This window comes from Coccomyxa subellipsoidea (genome assembly GCF_000258705.1).
Source record: "Coccomyxa subellipsoidea C-169, whole genome shotgun sequence".
Lineage (NCBI taxonomy): Eukaryota > Viridiplantae > Chlorophyta > Trebouxiophyceae > Coccomyxaceae > Coccomyxa > Coccomyxa subellipsoidea.
The window spans coordinates 2,761,191-2,785,305 of NW_005178041.1; the positions used below are offsets into that span (position 1 = coordinate 2,761,191).

Below are 24,115 nucleotides of genomic sequence, written 5' to 3' on the forward strand. Positions count from 1 at the left end.
TTTCTTCCTTCGTAATCTCGAGCAGGCTCAGACTCAAGCCAAAGCTGCAGCCTTGAACGCTCAGAAATCTGCTCAGAGCCTTGCACAGCAAGTGCAGGAACATGGCAAGGTCCTTGCTGAGCAAGTCACGGAAAACACAAAGCTGCTTGCAGAGCAGGTGGGCACCCCCTTGATTCTTTGGATTACGCAGATGTTGTCTTGGTAATCACTATGACTATGACGTGATGTGCTTCTTCTGTCACGGTCTGCTCAAGCAAGGTGTATTCTGCTCAGGCCTCTACGCTGTCAAACACTGCAGCTGAGTCAGCATCCCAGCGTCTCAGGTCCATAGAGGGCTTCCAGCCCAAGATGGGGTCCTTGGGAAAGCAGGCAGAGGAAAAGATGCCGTCACCAGCTGAGCTGGCAGAGTTTGGGATCACAGACGAGTTCTTGGACTTTGTCCGTTCACTCACCTACAGCACGTTCAGAGACTTCCCAGCAGATGCGCTGCCATCTCCCACAAAGGTGTGCCCCTTCCTTTCCTCTGTATATTTTGCACCACCTTGGTCAGTCTTGTGGGATGAATACCTTGAGGCTTTTGGACTAAATAGCTGGAAACAGACTAGTGCGATTTGAGGAATGTAACCTGACAACCAGCAAGAATAGTGTGAATTTGTCTATACAGGTGGAGGATGAGAAGTCAATGGACCAGATCAAGTACCTGACGCCCTGGCAGGTGGGTCTTCTGCTCATTGCTAAGTTAGACACCTACTCACAGCATCCTGTCATAACCCCTGTTGACACGAACTGACAGTCGGCGGGCTGCTTGCAGGAACATCATGCGATGCTGGTGGTCCAAGTGGCGAAAGAGATCAACGAGCTGCGCTATGTGCTCTGCCCCAAGCGCATGACGGATGCCCAGTTCTGGCAGATCTACTTCCAGCTGGCCAAGAAGTACTTGCCTGCCGAGGCCTTTGACACCTCGTTCGTGCCACCAAAGTCAAGCACACAAGCACTCACCTTTGCAGACCTGCAGGTACCACCCTTCACACATGCTTTGCCCCACAAGCTGCATGATGGAATGTCTACTGTAGTCCCCCTTTTGGGACTTTGCTAGTCAATGACGCTCTCGAGTTTCTTAGAAGACGACACCCTGCTTGTTGCTGTCCTCCTCACCAAAGCAGGACTTGACTTTACTGTACGTTTGCAGGTCCGCCTTGCGCAGCTGTCCACATCAGCCAAGCAGTGGAGCTCGCAGACGCAGGCGCAGCTGCGCAGCGTGGCGGCCGGCCACTTCGGGACGCCGGGGGAGGCTCCCTCCAGCGCGCTGCATGAGATCGCCGCTGCCCGGGGATCCGGCGCCGCTGCCGGCTCGGCCGCAGCGGCCTCCTCCAGCAGCAGCAGGGAGCCGGATGCCTCAGCGGCGCCGGAGGGAGAGCTGGATGCAGACCAGGAGCTGGAAGCTTACCTCAGGGTGCGCGATCTTTCTTTAAATCTTCTGTCTATTGTTGTCAGGGGATTCTACATGGATGGTTGATTTATATTCCCCTGTTGTCGTAACATACTGGAACTGTCAGGCACCAGGCTCTGGAGCACCGGCTTTTCTAGAGACCTGCAATTGTAATGTGTGCATGTTGAGTTCAAGGGGACCCTAGTTTACAGACTGCAGCAGTGGTCTGTGCAGCTTGAAAGTTTTGAGCATTGAGCATTCATGCCAATGCAGGATGTCATGCAGAACGAGGACGGCAAGGAGGCGGATGCAGGAGAGAAGCCGTCAGGGGCCAAGCAGAGTGGAGCCGGGGATGGGGCGCTCGGTGGCAGCGCAGCCGGCCACCTGTCTGAGACATTTGTGGACGCCCCAGAAAGCACCGGGGACGATGAAGATGATGATGATGATGACGACTTTGAGAAGTACCTGAATGAGCTTAGCGACTCAGAAGATGCTGAGCTGGTGGAAGGGCATGCCGGCAAGGATGAGGAGGCTGACCCAGCCAAGGATGAGTACGAGAGCGGAGAAGACCTTGACCTGGACGACTACATGCGCGTGCTGGCAGACGAAGACAAGTAAAGCGGACATGCAATGGGCAGAGCCACAAATGTACAGTAGACACTGCAGATGTATTGCCAAACGCTGAATGCCTCTGAGGACCAAGCGTTTGTTTTTAGATTTCTTTCTCTGATGGAAAGCAGCTTTGCTATTTCATGGAAGAAGTTGCCATTAAGGGATGTGCATCCCTTTTAAAATCATCAGTGCTCTGGAGACATCCTTTGAGGAGTCTTTAAGTCAGGCTAGCTCTGGCAGTGACGTGCGCATAAGTGGTGCCGGCATGCCTGCAAGTTGCGCACCAGCGGCATATCTAATACACGAGTTTTGTTGTAATTCTAAAACGTTATCGATGTTCCATTGAACTTTTTTGACTTGGGACGTTGGCAACATTGTGAATTTGGTTCAGAGGATATCCTCAAAAGCTTCCAAGAAAGTGGGCAAGGGTTGCAATTTGGCCATGCAAGATGCCAGTTTTGGCAGCGCCCTGCACAAAATAGCACAGTGCTAGGGAGTCTCAGACAATTGTTCCAAAAAATGCGCTCTACAAGTCATTAGGTTGCAAGGGTTTCGTTCTGTCTGATCTTTATGACAGTGCACTTTTAAGTGGGGCAAACCTTAGCTGTGGGTGAAACCGTGTTGGGTGTCCTAGTGTCTAGCTTTTCTTCCTGTCAAGCGTACGATTGCTTGTGCTTGTATGTTACTGTAAAACGATATATAAAGGTCTGCTCACATGGCTGATGATAATCAGCTCGCGGAGGCTACCCAACCTCTTAGCTTCGCAGAATTCCTGGAACGTATGAAAGAACCTGCGGCCGCAGACCTCGTCAGGAGTATAAAGAAGTGCGTATAAAGGATTCGCTTTGATTCCTGCATTCACAGCCATGTGTTGTCCGATCCAAGGCTCCTTCAGTGCTGATCGATGCTTCTTTTCTCATGTCTTGCAGCTTCATAAAGACATTCGAAGACCGTAAACCAGATCCCGAGCGGGACAGCGCATTTGTCCAGGTGAGGATATTCGGCTCCCGTGCCCCTTCAATCTACATGTATGCATATTTAGTTTGAAATGGACTGGACTAAATCTGTTGCTTGCAAATGCAACATCTGTCGTCAGGCAAAGCACTTACTCGACCCTTCCTGCATAACCATTCAGAGCTTCCTGACCAAGTCTGAGGCGGCATTCAAGCAGCATCCTGTATGGGCGAGTGCTCCACCTGCGCACAAAGCACAAGCTGTCGAGGTGAATTCCCTGCCTTCCTGGCATTTATGACAATATACGAGTCCCTGCCTAACCTCATTGCGCATCGCCAGCACCCTCTGCAGAAATCACAACAATCATCCAAGCACCTTTTGGCAGCACAGGTGGTGTACAAGGCTTCCCTCAGGATTGGCTGAAGCTCTGTGAACTGCCTTTGCAGGGTCTGGAGAAGTATCTGATGACGAAGATATACCACAAGACGTTTGGGGTGAGTGAGCTGGACAGGGAGCGAGATGAGGCCCTGCATGTGCGCATGCGAGCCCTGAACTTCATCAAGCCATCGCACCTGGACATCCCTGAGCTCTACAGGGATGAGAAGGCCTGGATCCTTGCCATGAAGGAGCTGCACAAAATCAACAATTACAAGGTATGCTTTCTTCTCCAGAGCTCTCAGAATTGGACCTTCATGCATGCACGAGGCGCTGCAAACAAAGGCTCAATAAGGGGCCTCATCCTTGATCCGAGGGCATGTGGTGTTGGCGCGCAGGCGCCTCGTGATAAGCTGGTGTGCATCCTCAATTGCTGCCGGGTCATCAACAACCTGCTGCATGTCCAAGTGCAGCAAGGGGAGGCTCGAGGTAGGGCAGGCCTACTTGAGAGATGCTTGTGTACATGCAATCTTTATACTGACGTGCAATGTGCAAGCTTTCAAAATGAGTCCATGAGCATAGCAATCAGTGGAAGGGCCTGGTCGCAGGTGCTGATGACTTCCTGCCAGTGCTCATCTACGTAGTGATTCATGCCAACCCTCCTCAGCTAGCCTCCAACCTGGAGTACATCCAGCGCTTCCGCATGCACTCGCGCATGGCCTCTGAGTCAGCCTACTTCTTCACGCAGCTGGTGAGCCCGTTGCCCTTCATCCTTCCACGGCCTTGATACACCGTGTCAAGCACATCATCCATTGTCATTCTGGGCCATGTTGTGAGTGTTATACCACCATGCCTCGGTGTTGCTTTTCAATACACTGGCAACAGTTGAGGTAAGTGCTGCATCTGGCTGTGCAGTACTCTGCGGCGTCCTTCATAGAGACGGTGAACGCGACATCGCTGTCGATGGACCCGGACGAGTTCATGGCGCGCATGATGGCGGCCGGCGTCCCCGACATGCAGCTGGCACCCAGCCAGGACGGCGCGATCAACACTGCTCCGCCGCCCGAAAAACCACCCGCCTTCGAAACCGCACCACCCACCCCGGAGGCCACCACCGCTCCTTTGCCCCCGGAGAATGCCGGGGGCCTCCCAGCGGACCAGCTGCTGATGGGGGCCGCGCCGCTGACCCCAACTGTGCCGCTGCCGGCGGTGACGGCTGCCGGCATGCTGCTGCCGATGCACAGCGCGCCGATTGGTGGCGGGCAGGCAGTGGTGCCCGATGCGGGCACGCTGCTGCCCAATGCGGCCCCCGCTCAGTTCGTCGCTCCGGCGGTGCCGTCTCCAGGTGCGACCGCGCTGGCGGACCAGGGCGGCGCAGCGCTGCAAGGGGGTGCGGACATCTGGGGGAGGGCTCCGACAGTGGAGGAGCTGGAGAGGGCAGGAGTCAGCCTCGTGCTGGAGGCGGAGGCTGCCGGTCGCCTGAAGCAGGACCATCGATTCCTCTATGCGGCCGCAGGGGACCTGCTCATCACCGACATTCCCGAGCTGCTCTCTTCCTACAAGGTTCGCTCTCGGTGAAGCATCCTATCGTGGCGTTGTTTCTCCCATAGAAATGCAGCTGTGTGCTGTGTGGTCGACACGATGTCTCTTAATATTCTTGAAAATCCAAGTTTCCCGTATCAAGTTCTTATATGTGTTGTGCAGGAGCTGGTCTTGCGCTATGAGTCCCTGTCACTGGCGGTGGCTGCCGTGGCGGCTGGGTCGGCCGCGCTGCCTGCCGCCACGCATCCGCAGATCGGCGCGCACCAGGCGGGGTTGCCAGTGCCTCAGACGGCTTTCGCCCACCTTCTCTCAGGCGGCCACCCAGCCGCCCACTCGCAGGCGGCGGCTGTTGCGCAGCTGCCTGTGGGAAGGCCCCTGGAGACAGCGCCCACGCCGGGCACGGCCCTGGCGCTGGACGAAGCTTCCGAGACGGCGCAGGATGCGGCTGAGAAAGTCCTCAAGCCGAGCACCTCCGCTGGCCTCTATGATGATCCACGCCTGCAGCTGCCGGACCAGGCTGGCCCGCCCTCTGCCAGCACAGCCGGGGACCTGCCGGCCTCTGCTGCCGCGCCCCTGCATGCCAATGAGGCGGGCAGTGAAAGGGGAGGCAAAGCCGTCGAGGCAGAATTCGTGCAGGCGATGGCGCTGCAGGACGACGATCGGTTCCTCTCCCTAGCCACCGGGGAGGCGCAGGCCGACGCGGAGGACGTGGGCACTCCCGACGCGGGTGCCACCGCTGCGGCCGATTTCTCAGCGGCGGGTGGTCACATGCAGCTGCCCACGCTGCAGGAGGTCAACGACCCCATCACCGGCCAGGAAGCTGGCAAGGACGCTGAGCAGGGGGACCACCCAGCCAGTCACGAGGAGGATGATGATGTTGAGGAGGTGGACGTTCCTGGTGTGAGCGATGAGGACAGGGCCGGCTCTCACGAGGCGGCGGCAGAGGAGCCGACAGCAGCAACGCAGCCGCAGTGGGAAGCGGGAGGTGCAGCTGAGCATCCCAGCTCGGCAGGGGAGCCCATTGGGGACTTTGTGCCCGGGCTCGGAGGGATCCAGTCCCGGATGAGCATCTCTTCCACGGCAGCCACGGTGGGCGACAGGGCGTCCATGGACATCAGCCGCCTGGACTCCAACCCGGCCGGCTCCTCCTCAGTCAAATCAGACGCAGGCGCGAGCTCCGTAGCGGCAACAGAGCCTGCCGAGAGTCCCGGCCGGGCGCCTGACGCGGCGGGATTCCCTTCAGCCAATCAGAGGACACACAGCAGAGCCTTTGATGAGGGCGTGCCAGCCACCTCCAGCGATGGAGACCCGTTCTATGCCACCGACCTTGCACTTAAAGTCAGCACAGCCCAGACAGAGGTGGGAAGATCCCTGCTCCTGCTCACCTGCTATAAGACATGCCTGCGCAACTTGCCGGTCAATTTTTCCAGATACTGAGCTGCTCTGTGATGCTGTGCAGAAATTAGCGGGATCAGCCGGATCTCCAAAGCAGCTGGCACTGGCGGAAAACAACAAGCATGATGCAGCGGATGCCGCAGCAGATGATCTGTTTGGGGGCTTGAGTGTTGCGCATGCGCCTGCTGAGGGCCAACATGAGCCTGCCTCCACATCGCTCATCTAGGTGGAAGTCAGTGTAGATGTGGTGAAGGGCATGTGCTGTCTTGAGCCTTGACTTCTTGGGGAGAAAATGGCATTGGCCAGGACAGCCAAACTTGGCCACATCAACCTGTGCATGCAAGATATCCTCACAGATCGAAACATTTTGATGGCAAAACATTGGCGAGACAGAAATATGCAGCTGCAAAGAGTATGTAATATCTACAAAAGACCTGACACTGGATTGGGACGACCCTACTGTCTCCAACTGAACCACGGGGTACTAGGTAATCTGACTGGCATCTCTCGCCAGCGCTGTCGAGATTGTCAGGAGATATGGCGAGACTGCATTCGCGATTAATACAAGATAATTGAAAGTGAGTTTCTGACACCCATCCAATCGTAGACAAACCTGTGGATCTCCGCGTCTTGGCGGAGACAGCGTGCAAGGAAACACGTCGGGTCTTGCTCGGGATTTCAGAGAACGTGTCTGAAACTTGGATATCTCAATTATGCTTCCTCTTTCTTTATTATTAGTGGGTGGTGTTCCAACAATTCGATTGATCTTCACGACTTTTGTGCACCAGCATGTCTTCTGTCAGTGCTAAATAGTCTGCACAGCTCAGCGATATCTCACTCACTAAAAGCAGATCTTGCAAAAATGATTGTTTTTTGATGATGCCGAGGTATGCAAATCGCAGATACTGGGACCACAAGGGCGTCTTGTTGCTGATTCCAGGATGCTATCACCTACACTGCACAGCGATCTGGTCAGGACTCAGTTCGCCCTACACCAGAGTCTCCTCTTCCGTGCAGCCAAGGGGCTCTCTAGAAAGCGGCTCTTCACAGCTTCCCCAGTCCAGGCAGCCAAGCGGGGCAAGGGGGACTCAGGCAGTGGTGGCGGTCGCAGCAGCGGTCCCCTCTACATCACTGTGGAGAAGGATGGATCGGACATCTGGAGGCTAGACCCTGTCATCAAGATGCTCAAGGAGGGCGCAGTGAGTCCCTGCCCTGTCCCTCTGCTCAGTCAGCCACATGACCTTGGAAACTCTTAGCCTTCCAAACACCAACACACATGGCATTATATGGGCCAGTTTTGACTTTATTGGGATCCCAGCCATTTGTGTAGGTCCCATGCTCAACAAGACGTTGGCCTCGATCCTGCAATTCTGGCCTGTCATCATTGTTGATGAAGTGCCTCGTGACGCCCACTGGTTTGTGCACGTCTCATTCCTGCTATCTGTGCAGATGGGCATTTTACCAACGGACACCTACCCGGCGCTAGTGTGCGACATAGAGGCGCGCAAGGCAGTGGAGAGGCTGTACGCAGCCAAGGACATGGAGCCCACCAAGCAGCTGTCCATTCTAGTGAGAAATTACGCCGACATAAACACCTACACACTCGGCTTCCCCTCAACTGAACTGGGCCAGGACACCTTCAGGCTGGCTCGTCGAGCGCTCCCCGGCCCGGTAATGGCCCACCACTTTCGGTGTGTGCACGTTGATAGCCATGTTCTGCGGTGGAGGTGGCATAAATTAACAAGGAGGTTTGATGGTAAGGGCAGGCACATGGCAAGCAGGCACTTTGGAGGCAGGCAGGCAGGCATAATGGAGGCTATGGGAAGTCAAAGTCCGTGCAGGTCATGCGCCGGGGAGTTGTGGGCCTGCGTTCCCAAAGCACTGGCTGTATCAAGGTCACTCGGCTGTTGTGTGAAATGTTGCCTGCAGTTAAGTCCTCATCTCCTGCCACACCCATCTGATCTTGATACGTCAGGATTCTGATGCACTTGTGTGGGGATGCAGTACACGCTGATCCTGCACGCGAGCAAGGCGATGCCCAAGCAGTGCGTGGACTTCCTCACCGGAAAGTCCAAACCGCGCCGCACCGTCGGCGTTCGCATGCCAGGGGACACCCTCTGTCAGGTGCCCCATCTTATTTTTGCCTCCCCTTCCCATCATCACGCTCACCCCTCCAATCAATGATCTTGTCACCGCTGCAGCCCCAATGCAGATCAAGAATATAGCAGTGCAGGTGAGGGCATACTAGAATGCCTCCATGAATCAAAACGGTGAGCATTCGGTGTCGGTGAGCTGTTCATGCATATCACGTGCTGTTCAGACTGTCCTCCCTTAATGGGGAGCGAATGCATGAAACAAATAAATCTGCCTTAAAAGTGAGTGGTTCGCTGGAGGCTTGACTGGTTTGTGGGGGGCAGGCGGTGTTGCAGGAGCTGGAGCGGCCGCTGCTGAGCACGAGTGTGCACGTGGAGGCGGAGGGGGAGCTGGAGATCCCAGAGGGCGCGGTGATGATGGACATGTTTGCCGGCCGCGGCCTCGACTTCGTGGTTGACTGCGGCACCCGGGTGCGCCGCTGTAATTTGCAGTGTAGACCAAGTCAGATGATGAGTCAGGTGCATGAATGCTCAGTTGAAAGGAATGCGAGGGTCAGTGTTGAGTGTGTGTCAGTGTTGAATCTGGGTGCAGACATGTTGTTCTTCATGACTTGTGTTTGCATCCAGACACTTCAGCAAAAAATAAGATATCTGAGATGTTGACGCTGTGCTGATACTGATGCTGGGATGTGCTTCTTGTGTGAGCAGATAGCGGAGGGATCTACAATTATAGACTTGACCGAAAGGGAGCCCACCCTCATTCGGCAGGGCAAGGGAGATCCCTCAATTTTTGTCTCTGACTATGCTTATGCCTAATTTTGGGGACATCCTGGTTTGCTGCTGGTCCACTCACAGTGGAAGTACTCAGTGGATGTACTATAAGGGGAAATTGTAGACATTTTGGGATTTCCCCCTTGACATAAATGGCTCGAGTGTGCTTTTAGTGTTATTTGCATATTGAGTCAATCACAAACGTATGTTAAAATGTCTGCTTGCGTGCTAATGTCCATGCGGTCATGTGGGCCTCTTATGTATCAGTGCATGCCTCAGCTATTTTTGCATTATTACAAAGATCGTACGATGCTGTACCACACAGAAGACGGTTTTGATGACCACTACTCACTAACAAGGGTGAGTTATTCTCAGTCTTGCAAAACACAAGTGTAAAGAAGAAATCATGAGGCAGTGGCTAAACAAGACCTTGAGGGCTGCAGGATTTTTATTAGTATCTCACACGGTCACCACCCGATCAGAACACTACCATACCAACTCTATCCTGACACCAATTGTCAGAGCACGTATGTTTAAGTTTGCAAGGCAAAACAGAGTGTCAATCTGCTGGGTTCGGTGCCTAACGCCAAGTTCCTGATATACAAGCAGCGGCACGCAACTCCGGGGTTCGTAAGAATATGGAAAAGGCTGGCTGAGCACAAACTGTGTCATCTCATCAAGTGATATCGTCACCACCAAGGGACTAATATGCACCATTCCCTGATCAAGACTAACATTTTGTTCCATCCATTTCTTTTCCAGAATGCCCACGGCAGAAAAATAGCGACTGGCAGATCCCAATCACCTCTTAAAACTTGCAACTTGCCCAGACTGTCCTCCTGTGTACACGCAGCCAACCTGTGCTGTTCTCAGCGCATTACAGGACTCCAGTGCTCAAGGCTCTCCTGACGAAGCACGACTTTCCCTCGTGGGGACAATTCGCGGACATTCTTGGCTGCTAATCTGCAGCACAAGCTTTGCACATACGGATGCTGGCCTTATGTACAGCCGCAAGATCAGCTTATGGGCTGTTGAGCACCAGTGTTGCTGCAAAGGGTCATAAATAATAAGCCCCTCTGGGCTGGAAGAATAAAAGTTCCCTAGAGTCATAAAGAACCCGAGGGACAGAATAGAAAAGACAGCTGAAGGCGGCCTGGTGCATGCTCTGACTGCACGCCAACCTCTGCTTTGACTGCTCACCCAAGCTCAAGATGATAGGGCTCAAAACACGATGGAATCCCTGATCAGGGATTGCAAGAGGCAAGCAGCTCTGCAGCATTGTGCTGCACACCTGGCAACGGCAAGCTGCCCCCTTCCTCACAATCCCCTCACTCAGAGGACATCTGAGTCCTTACGTTCCAGAGTGCACGTCAACTACCCCAGGGAAGCTATGCCCAGGGGAGCTGAGCCAATGGAGCCAATCTAGCGGCGCTGGTAGTTGATGAATTTGAGGGAGAGGATGGCGAGCGCTCCAAAGAAGACCATGAAGGCAACGAGGATGCCGACCACGTTGCCAATCCAGCTGTGCTGGTAGCTGAAGGTCGTTTCCAGGTAGCCCCTGATCGTTGTGGTGCCCCCTCCTGGGATGGTCACCTGCACAGATTACCACACAGGCCTCTTAATTTCCTTCCTCTCTGCTGCGACTCTGCAACGCCCGCTCTTCCCGAAGGCTTTTCAGCACTGCATTACCATTGCAATTAATAAAACAGTGCAAGTTCGTTTTACGTTTCACTTCAAAAAAATGTATGTACAGCAGGGTTGAGGTACTCACGACGGTATCGTCCTCGCCAAGCTGGGTGACAATGATGCCATACAGCGTCCTGATGCCATACAGCGTCCATGATATCGGGTTGACATACCTGGACAACACCACAATTCATCTCTTGTCAGCTCACCACGAACACAGACCACAGAACATGACCCAAATGCACTTATGGACAAGCATGCCCTTAGCGAAGGATGATGTGTATAATAGCGTAGCAAAGCAGCTGCATGCACAGGGATGTACAGGAGCTGGGAAGACTACAGAGAGGAGGGGGGTGCTCACCAGTACCACTTCCACCAGGGCACCATCTGGTTGACGCCGATGAGGAAGCCGGCAAACAGGTTCCAGAAGCTGTAGAAGAAGCCGGAGATCACGCTGCCAAAGGCCAGGTCGGGGGTGATGTACACCGCCATCACACCATAGAACCTGCAATCAATTTAAGTCAAACTTGCATCACACCCTCGGCTGCAGAGCAGGTATTTGCATGACCCAGGACAGATCAACAATGAACATAACAAAAAAGAGGGCAAAGGCAGTTCCAATTGGAGGGGAAGTGCGGACTCACGTCATGAGGTTGAGCGTCAGGAAGACGATGAGCACATACCAGAAGAACTTGGCTACAGCACAGCACACAACACATAAACATCATAATAAACGACACATTTGCTTTGCATGCCAGGTATGCAATGCCAGTGATTTAATGATTGAAGCTTTCAACTGAAAGGGCGTGAAGGTACAGCAACAGAGAGGGGCAGGCACAGGAGGAAGGGCTCACCAGCGGTGTGGTCAAAGCCGAGCATGAAGTAGGAGATGCAGGAGAAGAGCATGGCCTGCGCGAGATTGTAGGGCACCTCTATCAGGCATTGCGCCGCCCCAAACGGCAGCTCGCTGTACATCCCAGCAGCCCGCTCCCTGTACATCACCTGCACAGACATATTATTATGATTATTACACGACGTTCCAATCCATGAGGATCAGGTGCATCGAACAGACTTATAAACAGTGTGAAACATGTTCCTGACAATTGCTGCATGTGACTTTGTGCGATCGTGAGGCTTTGTCATCCTTCACAATCAAGGAACACAAGCGGTGCCTCTGAAAATGCACTACACAGAACATGAACGCAATCTTGCCCAGACTGCTGACACCTGGGGGTGTGTTCCACGTCACAGATACCGATGAAAATGTAATGTGATCTCAGCAGAAGGCTTAAATGCCTGCAGGTTGAATAATTGCAGTGGAGATGCAAGACTCACCGCGCGCTCATTGGACGCGACCGGCTGGATCGTGCGCGAGTTGATGATGCCCAGGAACAGCATGGACAGGTAGAGCGAGCCCAGAATGTTGCCCACGTCCTGGATCGTCCGCCTGAGCAGCCACCACACCACTGCCTTCAACAATCAATCCCCATAAACTATGATAGGAGGGCCTTGACTTGCCACTGACAGGTGTCACCTGCAGGCTTCGCACCGCTGCATGCCTGTGCACAGAAGGAACACACACGAGCAAGAGATCTGCGCAAGAGGACCTGGGGGAGAGTGAGAAATGAAAGAAGACACGGGAAGGGGAGAGGTCAGGGGCGCACTTCTTGTGGTTGACGTTGAGCAGGATGAGGCCGAAGAGGACTGCCAGCACGCCGGCAAACACAAAGCGAGTGCCATTGTAGGGCACGTCCCGCAGGTAGCTCTGCCAGAACCTGCAACACATAAACTTCAGCGCCCACCCTTCTGCATTATTGTTATCATTATTATTGCACCTTTCCTAAGGACCAGGTCCGTCAAGCAACACCTGTTTTATTGCTTTCTACTCTCCTCGGTTCTTGCATCTTCTCGAATCATAGGCATGACCAATGGCATTCAGATCTTCTCAAACATATAACATCCCATCTGCATACAGTATATGCAATGGGCTGTGGGCCAGGCTTTGATGGAGATTATGTGCCAGTCAGAAGCCAACAGAGACCAATGAAAGGAACTAAAAGTCATGGTGAGAGTCAGGGAGCGGCGCACTTCCAGAAGATGAGCTTGAATTGGGAGAGGGCGTTCTGCGCGTATTTGGTCTCAAAGTGCAGAGGCTCAATGCCCGGCGGAGGGATGCTCAGCTCCTCAATCAGCTTCTCGTTCTGCCTGCAGCAGCACAATCGGTGCAACTTCAGGCTGATAGTTGCTCTGTTTCTGTCAGTCAAGATTCATGCATAGGAGCACAGCAACTCAGGTGAGCGGCCTGCAAGGTATGCATCAATGACTGCCCAAAACTAAATCAATATTCATTTCAGATCTGTAGAAGGGGCGTGAGGGGATGGCGCACTTGTGGAGGTCGCTGCTGCGGTAGATCTCTGCAAAGTCGACGCCAATGGTGGACTCCATGCCGGGCGTGGACACTTGCAGCATCCAGGTCGCCGGGTTCAGGCCCTCCATCAGCCTCGGCACTTTAGGGATCGCCTGCAGCACACATCCCAGCCACACACTCAGCAACAGCAGTTGCACATTGGTCGTCATCATTGCGAATGGGGCGCTGTGGTGGTAAAACAGATCCTGGGGGAGCCATGTGCATGTGGGTGAACGAATGGGACAGGGGCAAGCACCTCGAAGTAATTGATGAGGTTCTTGGAGCGTTTGCCCAGGGATCCGTGGTAGATGACATTGCCGCCCGACTTGAGCAGCAGCAGGTCGTCAAACGCCTGCGCCAGTCAGCACATGAAATCACTTGTCGCCTCAAAAGCAAAGTGATAATTCACCCACATGGCAGCCAAGATAAAGAGTGCCACAAAGAGTGCCACACAGTCTGAATGCAAAAGCCACTCGGCCTACCTTTCACTCAATAGCATGCATGCAGAGACTCCATCCTCTGCCTTAACCATACTTGATGAATCGCTTGCAATGTGGGCAGAGGGCAGCGCCAGAGGAATAGCAGGGACATTAGCGCCGTGGCTGGCCACACCTCAAAGATGTCGATGGATGGCTGGTGGATGGTGCAGACGACGGTGCGGCCAGTGTTGACAGTGTTTCGCACCGTACGCATCACGATTGCGGCCGCGCGCGCATCCAGCCCAGACGTTGGCTCATCCTGCCACACACGCGCAAAACCCCTCATATCATCTGATCAAAATACCCCTCGAAGGTGTCTGCAAAGATGGTGCTTCTCTGAGTGGAGCATGGTAATCTGAAGCGGCAAACAGGCATTTGACGCTCCTGGATGCCATGCATGCCATTTTGCTGGACGATCAAGGACGCGGGCGCACCATGAAGATGATGGAGGGGTTGGCGACGAGTTCGACGGCGATGGTGAGGCGCTTGCGCTGCTCCACGGAGAGGCCGCTGACGCCCGGCTTGCCCACCAGCGCCTGCGACAGAGACTCCAGCTCCACCAGCTCCATCACCTGCATTTTGGATGCACACATGCCTCCTTCATCAGCTGCCTCATTTAGAGATACAACTTTCACATTTTGTCAAAAGCAGGCAGGTCCAGGGCTGGTATCATGTGTGTCTTTCAGGGTGTGGAAGAACTGCAAGGTCCACACGCCAGCCTGAGTCTGGGAACCACCTTCAGATGTGGAAAGGCTGGGACATGGACAATGCAGTCGCTTACACACTCTGACAGGAAAGGTGGGGGGAAGTAGTCCTGCCCACCTCCTGGACGAAGGCGTAGACAACGTGACGCTCCACCTCCTTCCCAAAGCGCAGCCGCGCACTGTACACCAGCGACTCCAGGATGGTGATCTGCCGCCAACAAAAATGCGAGTCAATCCCTCTGCACACTTTGCACAGGATTGCTTCTGCACTCGCTTGCAGCATGGACAGCCACCACAGGAGGCTCAGCCAGGAAAAGGCCCTAGTGAGAAACAGAGGAGAGCATTGGGCATATCCACAATGCGCAGCATGCAAGGGTGAGCGATGGGGATTTACGCACGTTGGGGGAGTGGATGTCGCTCTGCTCCACATAGCCCATGATGCGCGCAAACGTCTCCTGCACCTTGGGGTGGCCCGACACGCGCACGTCGCCTTCGATGATGCCAGCTGCGCGGCACCAGTAGAGTGGTTTTGGAAACACGCCCATGCACTACTTCTTCTTTTTGCTGGAATGACAAGTAATGCCTTACACCCCAGCAGGCATTGAGTGTGTCGCAAGCCGCCGTGCATGACGGCATGCAAGGGGCCAATCATAATTGGGTAATATTGCCGCAGTGCTTGACAGTGACAAACACCATGGAGTGGCAAATCGCAACAAAGACCGCGACACCGTCACCCAAGTTGTCAGGGCTCGCAGCCGCCTGAACACATGGACAGACAGGGCATTTGTTTCATCTGCTATGCTGCTGAATGCCTGCTTGACAGGATAGCGGGTAGTTACACTGCTGGTCCTAAATTGCTCCGGTTGTTCTTGGCAGGGTATTATGCAAACAAAGGGGAATTGCGAGGTGCACGTACTGGTCTTACGGCCGGCGAGGACATCCATGAGGGTGGTCTTGCCAGCGCCAGAGGAGCCGACGAGCGCGGTCAGGATGCCCGGCCGGAACGCGCCGCTGCAGTCGTTCAGCAGCTGCAGCATCTTCTTGCCGCCCACCTCCGCTATGCGCGGGCCAGCCTTGTCCGGATCCGTCGAGACTCCCTGAAGCATGTATGCATGCAGTGCATCAGAAGCACTCCACATAGCTGCAAAAGGGTTGATATGGACACAGTAAGGCCTGAAAAGTCCCTCTTGTGTACAACAATACCTTGCGCAGCTGGCACACAAGAATGCAGAGGGGCAGCTGGCACACAAGAGACAGAGACAGCCATCACAGGGAAGACCTCTGACAGAAATGAGAGGTGGCTTGACGGTGGGGAACTTGGTTGTTGGGGGCAGCACCTTGGGGACGTCGACGTAGTAGTTGAGGTGGTGGAAGGTGAGCGACAGCGGCGTGAATGGCAGCACCATGCCCTTGCCCTCCTTCATCCCCGGCATCGCCGCGCTGCCAAAGCTGCCCCGGCTCTCCCTGCGCCCCGCAAACCTTACCCCTCAGATTTTGTCATTTGTTATCTTCCAACATTGGCGATACGGCCGAGCAACCAGAGCTATGACACCACAGGCTATGCAGAACATTCAAGGCTATATCATGTGTAAAATTCTTTCATGCAACTGGCGCTCACCGTACAATGCTGCTGAGGTCGCGACGGCTGCCGGTGGATGGGCGGCGTGCAGGCGTGGCCGGTGTCATCATCTCCACATCCCCACCTGCCATCACACGATACCATCAGCTGAGATTCTGCACTCCAATCATGGCGTGGGGCGGCAAGAGGTAAGATGACAGCACTGCTCCCAACAGCAGGCCAGAGAATGCCCAACAGGCAGAAAACGTGACAGAGAAGACGAACATGACATATCAAGGAATCCACAACAGGCAGGGAATGTGAAAGAGAAGACGAACATCACAGATTAAAGAACCCACGTCAGGCAAGAATGGCGACAGAGAAGACGAATGTGACAGGTCAAGAAGGAACCCACAACAGGCAGGACCTATGACTCAGAAGACAAACATGACAGGTCAATGATGCAGCGAGAGGGCGCACCGTTGGCGTGGCCGTTGGTCAGGCCGCTGGCGGCTCCATTGAGGCGGCCGCTCTTCGCTGAGAGAGCGCCGCTATTCATGGAGATGGGCAGCTGCTTCTGGCTGGCCTTGCCCCTGTTGGAAGCCTCGGCCTTCTCAGCCTTCTCCCTGGCCAGTTCCTCCCTGATGTCCTCCCTCAACGAGGCAGTCGGCTGGTCCAGTGCTGCAAATATCGAACACCCAGAGCTCACACCAGCATCTCAATCCCCAGCACTCCGGCGTGCCTAAACTCAAAATTGTTCCTGCTGTGCTTGTCCAGGGCATTGGCATGCTGACAGCAGGGAGCATCTGCTCGCGCGGAGACCTTGGTACTGGTTCAGCATGCAAGGCAGGCAACTTCAAGGGACAGCACGAGGACAACCAGAAGGAGGAGATGAAGATAGGAGCTCACGATCAAGGTATGCATGGTTGAACCAGTTGCCGATTTGGAAGAGCACCCATGCGATGGCGATGACTCCCACACCCAGCCAGATCCACCACTCATCGTTGGGGATGCCACGCTGCGACAGCACAACATCGCCCACCGACTGCCCGTCCGGCAGCTTCAGCGCCTTCCAGCGCGGCGCGGCAAACTCGTTGATCGCGATCGCCCTCTGCGCGTACGAGATGGGGTCGATCCAGTAGAACCTGCGATTCAAGTGACATCATATTTGCTCTGAGGACCCGGTGGGGATTACAGACACTACTGATACGCGGCAGGTACCTTTTTTATTCCCTTGATGGCAAGGCAGTGAGACAGTTGTGCTGCAGTCTTGGCGTGGCCCTTCTTCAGACTTCTCCCACTTTTCCAGACAGAAGTGAAGGGATGACTGGCGCCAAATCACATGCAGGCATGTGATTGTGTGTACAAGGGCAGAGCAATTGCGGCTTCCATCAGGAGGCAGACAAGGGGATGTCTCGCACCAGATCCACCAGGGGGGGATGTCATTCTTGGCGAGCAGGAAGCCGCCGAGCAGCAGGAGGACGAGGAAGAGGAAGGCGCCGCCCGTGGAGGCAATGTTCTCGTTGCGGCAGAGGCTGCCGTTGAAGCGGAAGAGGCTGATGCCCATGTTGTGCAGCATCGCCAGCAGCAGGATCAGCGTGAAGAACCTGCGCGGTTATACCCACAATGAGCCCCTTTGATTCTTCATTGGCGAATACGCGCACAGGAGTAGAGAGCTGCTGCGAGCACAGAACCAAGACCAGTCACTCTCAGGGCTACCTGACCCATCAATGCTCCTCTGATACCGTACTTTATTGAGCACAAAAGTAACTGAGATCATTTCCTTGTTGAGGCCCGGGCACATTCAACCTGCAGATTGCGCATCAGTGAAACACAAGGGCAAAGCAGGGAAGGGGGCACACCTGCCGGGCTCAGGGGCGAGGCCGACGGGGTAGTAGACGATGGAGCACCAGAGGACGGCGGCCAGGATGGAGTAGGGGATGCGCAAGATGGTGGTGGGCAGGATGTAGGCCCACGCCGGGTACATCTTGTTATCACGCTGCTTGTACCAGCCCTCCAGTCGCGCCACCTGCACCCAAATTCATACTTACGCCAGAACCTGTGATTTAAAATTGAATCCCACACCTAAAGTTTACTCTCAAGGAAAACTTCCAGCCTACTGCGGCTCCAATAGACCATCTGGGGCGACTCTAACAGTTGCATTGACTCTACTTCGAGACTGCTTCTAGATGCTAACGCGTTCTCAGCATGATCTTCAATAAGAGTATACTTACTTGACATTATTCCATGCATGCATGCATGCATGGTGTGAACATGCAAGCGGGCTGGCAGCGCACCGTGAGGGTTTCCTCGGCAAATCCGTCAAACATGAGGGAGATGAGGGAGAAGAAGATGACTGAGAAGTAGAGGTTGCCGCTCTCCACGCCGTCCGGGTGCAGGTTGGTGCGCAGGAAAAGCGTCGCAGTCACCAGCGCCATCAGCATTGTCACAAAAAACCTGCGCAGAATTGCATGCATGCATTTCAGATTGCTGCTCCATGCATCCAGTACAAACAGGACCGGCAAGCAGACATTCTGCGCCAGAGAGGATAGACACCACACGAAACAGCACAGGCGTGTGGAGTGCTGCTGCATGCCTCTGATAAAACCAGGACTGGCAAAAAAGGCCTTTTACAGAAGAAAAGACATGCATGTCTTGAAAGTGGCAAATTCTGGCAGGAGTGTGTCTGGTACAGTACCTGAAGCCGTAGAGGAAGAGGTTGCGGGACACCAGGATGAGCTCGCGCTGCACCGCACAGGACAAGGCGTCAGCATTACACATTGCAGTTAGCATATTCTACATTTTCTACACCTTGGCAAATCAGGAGTCCTGAGAGAAAAAAAGCCATGGAGTCCAAGTGTGGCAATAAGAGCAACATGAGCCTCACCCTCCAGCAGGCCTTGAAGAGCTCCCAGCCAGACAGCGCATACCTCTTCCTCACCAGCACACCCTGCATGATAGCAGCAACTGTCCTGATCATTTACTCAAGGATATGTTTCCGCCGGGCCAGCTAGTACTTCGTCCTGTTGCAGGACGAAGCCTACAGGCTGAAGGCCTGCACCCTTGGCTTTGTTAGGCATATAGGTAGGCATATTGTTCACAAACACACAAGGTGAGAAAGCACATGCACTACAGAAAAAATGGTGGCTCATGCAAGAGGCAGGGGATTGGCATACATCTGGATCGTGCTTTCCAGTGCCGCCCAGGGGGCATGTGGGGGGCGGCGAGGCCAGGTCTGCTGCAATCTGGCGGCCCACGCTGAAGCTCTTGAAGTGCTCCGCAAACTGAGCCACGCTCACAAAGGTGTAGGGCTTGCTGGGGTCCGACCAGTATTGCTGCACGCACACACAGATTCAAAGTGACACTCTCACCCATCTTTTCTTTCGACCTGTGTCGTCATTGGTGGCTTTAGACCCCCAACAAGCAGCCGGGCAATGCAGTTTTCAGTTTGGTCAGAGCAGAGACCAGATGTATTTCAGAGACAAATTGCAGGATTAAAAAGCTGGATCACCTGCTGGTCCTTGCGCGAGGTGACCTCCTGCAAGAAGTCAGCAACACCCTTGCGCTCGGGGCACCTGAAGCCCAGCGGCTCGAAGAAGTCCAGCACGCTCTCGCGCGGACCGTGGTACACCAGGTAGCCTGCATGAAATTTATTCTCTTTCACAAACCAGCCCTCACACTGTATGACAGCTTGCAAGACCTTTGATGACATGCATGCATCCCCCGTTCCCCATGGTATGGTACAGAAGTGACAAGGGGTGATGTCAGCGCGGCGCACCTTCGGCGATGAGGATGATGTCATCGAAGAGGTCATAGGTCTCAGGCGCCGGCTGCAGCAGGGCGATGGCGGTGGTGTAGCGCAGGTTGTGGGTCGCGTCGCGCAGGTATTTGATGATGGCAAATGTGGTCGAGGAGTCCAACCCCGTGGATATCTCGTCCATGAACAGCACGCGCTTGGGGCCCACGATCATCTCGCCTGCGCCACCATTCAAACAGCTGATTTTTATTCTTTTGCTCGAGTGCTTTTCTAGCATAGAGTCACCACGGGTGGCTTCATGCATTGCATGGCATCAATTCCCCAGCAACTCTATGCAGAGGATTCTGAATGATAAGGGGAAGCACCCAGCTCTGCTTCAATGATTGCCGAGGCACAGAAGGACGAGCCCTACAAAAGGACCCTTAAGTGGCACAGGCTTTTGCATGCAGCCCCATCAGGACGATCCATACCTAATCTGGAAGAACCTTACAATAGATCCCTTCCTGGCAAAGGGGCCATGATCAAAAGAGTCAGGGATGTGCGCACCGGAGGTGACGCGCTTCTTCTGGCCGCCGGAGACACCGCGCGTCATGGCGTTGCCGACGATAGTGTCCGCGCAGATGTCCAGGCCCAGCATCTTGATGATGAACTCGGTCGACACGCTGTGCTCCGCGCCCTCGATCGTGCCAGCCTTCATCATTGCGTTGACTGCCCAGTCAGCCTCCACTCCCAGCTCCTTCTCCCGCCTCCGCAGCTCCGCCAGCAGCTCTGCGCAATCGCACGCATGCAGATTACTCAGTGCAATGCAGGCAGGCATGCATTCATTCATGCAGGAGCTGCCCCTTAGCTTTTGCCCGCCACATGTCACTCATTGCACGTGATTGCTGGAGGACTTGCCCTTCCGCTTTTCTCCCCGCATGGGACTCCCAAAGAACTCCCACACAGGTGAGAAAAATTACACCCTCAGTCTGTCCTTATCAAGTTTCAATCAAGCATGGCACCCCTCTGGCAAACACCCCTTTGGCAAACCCAAACAGTGGCATACTGGAGATCCATTGGGTTCCTCTGTGTTATGCTGCATGCAGCAACTGTATGGCAGAATTATAAAAGAAAGTGTTGCAAAGGAATTGTACCTGTCGACTCCAGGTCCAGGAAGGTATGATGATACAAAACGGCATGTCAATGTCAAATAGCAGCGCACCTGCGTTGCTGCCGACGCCCTGACAGCGCGCGGAGAAGTTCATGGTCTCGCGCACGGTCAGCTCGGGCATGTGCTGGTCCTCCTGCTCCACGTACACCGCCGTGCGCTCCGGCAGAAACTCGCTCAGCTCGTGCCCGTTGTAGCTCACCCGCCCGCTCACCTGCAGCAGCGTTCATATCTCTCGGCCACCAGCTGCTCACATGACACATGCACTGCAACCTCCCATGTGCACTTGGTGGCCGCCATGTCTTGATGCGCGGCTCAAGAGGATGGGATGCATTTTTCCGTTCAGCAGATCACCCTTGATGACATTTAATGGTGATACTGGACGTGGCAGTCTAAAGCACACACATTCTGCTGTCCAAACATAGGAAAAATACCGCAGCACAGGACTGAAGGGACAGGGAAGTTAAAGCACAGGCAGCCTGCTGTCCAAAGGCAAGACATGCATTGAAAAGAAGGGATGGAGGGGCGCCCACCTGGAGGTTGTGGTGGCTGAGCTTGCCGGCCATGGCCTTGAGCAGGGAGCTCTTGCCGCCGCCGGGGGGTCCCAGCACCAGCGTGGCGCGCCCGGGCTTCAACACAGTGCTGACGTGGTCCAGGATCGCCATACGGATCTTCTTCATGCGAATGATGTGCATGCGTATGAGCACGTACTGCACAGCCACCAGATCAGTGAGCATCACCCTCAGTCACACATCTTGCTTGCTCTTGAGAGCCATGCGCAAGAGGACATGCCAGCTGCACCTTTGCATGCTCCATAAGAGGGGAGCCAGAAGCCAGGTGCTATTACTCAAAGCAAGCATGGCAGAAATATACTAAAATGATGGGTGGCTGCAGTGGGGACTAGACGGGAAGAGGCCGCACCTCCAGTCCGGAGCGCATGGCATTCAGCAGGGAGGGCAGCTGGCGGTCTGTCTCTGCATACACCTCTGTCTCGATGTGCAGGTCCTCCACTCTGACCTCCACAGTGGGCAAGTCCAGGTTGACTCTGTTGCACACAGCTTATCATGAGTACAAGACCATGCTGCCTGCATCGAGATTCCTGGGCATTGGGTGCATGCAGACAGCTACTTTCAACTCTATTCCATACAGCGTTTTGTCTGCACAACACCATGCGACGCGCATTGACAATGCACGACATAGTGAACATGTGGACAGCTAATGTGATCACAGCACTTGTGTTGAGAGCACAGCAGGCAGAGCACACCTGTCAAACCTGGCGCGTGAGCGCTCAAGATAGTCCTCAGCATCTTGCTGATCTGTGTTGAGAGCTCGCGTGACAATGAGTTGGCGATCTTCCAGAGATATGTGCTGATCAAGGCGGATCTCCCGGGCAGAAGCTGATTTCTCCTGCGGCTGTAAGCACACAACCCTATTTGTAACTCATTCTCTCACAGAGATGTGGATCAGACCTGGATGTGCCATGACAGCTCATGCAGACGGACTTTTTGGTAATGAGATGCCCTGCCACTTTGACAACCCACTTCACCATCACAAGCTGGGGTCCCTGATGCTGAGATTGGTGTTTGCAGTGCATACCGCAAATCCAGGGGGGGTCCTATGCATATCAGTAAATCAACCAAAGTAGCGTTCAAACTCATCTGAGCCTCAAAGTCTCCTCTGACACCAATGATAAATACTGCTACACTCCACATTCGTGTTCCGACATATTCACTGTCTTGCACACACTCTCTGCCAGTATGTGCTCCCCCTTCTCTTACCTCTGGGTGTATCGCACGATTAGACAAGGCAGCAAACATCAGCTCCTGCCCCACCACCGGGAGTTCACGTGATTTCCTTGACGTCTTTGCGGCACCTTCCCGCAGACTCTTCTCTGAAGGATGCGTCGGGCCCTCAGCATTGACGAACAGGGCATCTTCTGCCTCACCCGCCTCGAGCGGGATGCTCTGCATCGCCTTCTTGGTCAAGAGTACGCACAGGCCTGCTATTCAACGCCACAATCTTGCAAACTATCGGATTGTACTGGGACAAGCTGCAGCGCTGTGACGACTGCTGGACGACACACACACACTGCAATCTAGAGCTAAACGATTGAAGAAAGAATCCTGCAGGACTGATGGTCTTCCTGCTTCCACCACCAAACGCTGCGATGGTGTGAACCTCTCGTCATCAGGTTGACTCCATCGGCCTCCAAACCAATGGAAGCTGCGCGCTGACCGGAAGCTGTTGTGCATTGAATTGATCCCAGAGCTCTGCTCCAATCGGGGCACCCCTGAGTTCATGGGGAAAAGGTGTGCAGTGGCAATTGCGAAGCCTAGGAGCATCATGGACGATATGATCATAGAATGCCTTGCATGCGTTCAATCAAGGATATCCACGCATGTCTAGCTGAAGCTCTGATCAATCATGACCTCCAGTATGATGCCACTGGCCGCTTGCACGATTCATGCATCATGATTGATCAGTTCAAGTGAAGCAATTGATGCGCTGATCCACAGTATGATTGATCCAGATGTTATTATTAATATTATACACAAATGATCGGATGGTGTACAAATATAAATAGTTTGAAAGATGCAAGGACTAATTGTCACGAAAGCGAAATGTAACAGTGCCAAGGCAACTAATCATGGAAAGCAGGCCCTGGTTGGCTATCGATTCAAGAGCACCAAGACAAATACAGGTACAAGATCTGACAAAAGACTTAACACCGGACATACTGGTTTGTGTAGGGTTCCACATGTCGTTGGCAGACAGTTCACAGTGTGAACTGCGTGTGAATTTCACACGCAGCCGAGCCACAAACATATAGAGCAGGCTGCAGCTGTTTGCATGTCAGCATGGATGTTATAGACCGAGCTAGACCAGCCGTCCAACGCGTGAGCATGCAACGCTTGTCTTGAAACCAGACATCTTTTTAGCTGCCAATACCGAGCAAGTAGCGATCTACAGATGGAACTGGATGGTGTACTTTGAAGAACCACACACATATCTAAAGTTGTGAAGACATCGTGCGTTTCGCTGACAATGCGTCGGCGGAATATATCCTAGGAAGTCATGGGCCAATGCTGGCGCGTAGGCATGCAAAATTGTCACTGAAATTTCTTCTACCGCCCCTCCCCTAGACTGCAGCAAGCAAACCCATCTTGTCCCTTGGAGAAGATCGACTATGTCAACAGTACTATGCC

The 24,115-nt window shown here is 54.1% G+C and overlaps 4 protein-coding genes across 4 annotated transcripts; 3 read left to right on the top strand and 1 right to left on the bottom strand.

Annotated features, from left to right (window-relative positions):
• Nucleotides 1-348: 348 nt before the first annotated feature.
• COCSUDRAFT_39790 (hypothetical protein) lies at nucleotides 349-2,047 on the top strand (the record flags this gene model as incomplete). Its single annotated transcript, XM_005651290.1, has 5 exons — nucleotides 349-504; nucleotides 665-715; nucleotides 812-1,015; nucleotides 1,190-1,453; nucleotides 1,703-2,047. The coding sequence occupies 5 exons, from the start codon at nucleotides 349-351 to the stop codon at nucleotides 2,045-2,047; spliced, it is 1,020 nt and encodes a 339-aa protein (XP_005651347.1).
• Nucleotides 2,048-2,822: 775 nt separating this feature from the next.
• On the top strand, nucleotides 2,823-6,533 carry COCSUDRAFT_59312 (hypothetical protein; the record flags this gene model as incomplete). The annotated part of the gene is made up of 8 exons (XM_005651291.1): nucleotides 2,823-2,866; nucleotides 2,971-3,031; nucleotides 3,442-3,648; nucleotides 3,769-3,859; nucleotides 3,979-4,121; nucleotides 4,286-4,933; nucleotides 5,075-6,271; nucleotides 6,372-6,533. The coding sequence occupies 8 exons, from the start codon at nucleotides 2,823-2,825 to the stop codon at nucleotides 6,531-6,533; spliced, it is 2,553 nt and encodes an 850-aa protein (XP_005651348.1).
• Nucleotides 6,534-6,697: 164 nt separating this feature from the next.
• On the top strand, nucleotides 6,698-9,216 carry COCSUDRAFT_64663 (hypothetical protein; the record flags this gene model as incomplete). Its single annotated transcript, XM_005651292.1, has 6 exons — nucleotides 6,698-6,885; nucleotides 7,210-7,506; nucleotides 7,757-7,978; nucleotides 8,312-8,431; nucleotides 8,725-8,871; nucleotides 9,109-9,216. The coding sequence occupies exons 2-6, from the start codon at nucleotides 7,249-7,251 to the stop codon at nucleotides 9,214-9,216; spliced, it is 855 nt and encodes a 284-aa protein (XP_005651349.1). The 5' UTR covers nucleotides 6,698-6,885; nucleotides 7,210-7,248.
• A 1,377-nt stretch (nucleotides 9,217-10,593) lies between these two features.
• On the bottom strand, nucleotides 10,594-22,879 carry COCSUDRAFT_64664 (ATP-binding cassette transporter; the record flags this gene model as incomplete). The annotated part of the gene is made up of 33 exons (XM_005651293.1): nucleotides 10,594-10,764; nucleotides 10,943-11,030; nucleotides 11,219-11,362; nucleotides 11,502-11,553; nucleotides 11,712-11,859; nucleotides 12,193-12,304; nucleotides 12,522-12,632; nucleotides 12,946-13,062; nucleotides 13,244-13,377; nucleotides 13,521-13,616; nucleotides 13,877-14,002; nucleotides 14,178-14,315; nucleotides 14,566-14,655; nucleotides 14,846-14,952; nucleotides 15,364-15,544; nucleotides 15,785-15,911; nucleotides 16,066-16,150; nucleotides 16,486-16,686; nucleotides 16,915-17,150; nucleotides 17,427-17,612; nucleotides 17,868-18,034; nucleotides 18,303-18,462; nucleotides 18,704-18,750; nucleotides 18,893-18,955; nucleotides 19,182-19,340; nucleotides 19,517-19,644; nucleotides 19,784-19,981; nucleotides 20,309-20,530; nucleotides 20,964-21,123; nucleotides 21,443-21,619; nucleotides 21,831-21,954; nucleotides 22,174-22,322; nucleotides 22,688-22,879. 33 exons carry the CDS (start codon nucleotides 22,877-22,879, stop codon nucleotides 10,594-10,596), a joined length of 4,596 nt encoding a protein of 1,531 aa, XP_005651350.1.
• Nucleotides 22,880-24,115: the final 1,236 nt, after the last annotated feature.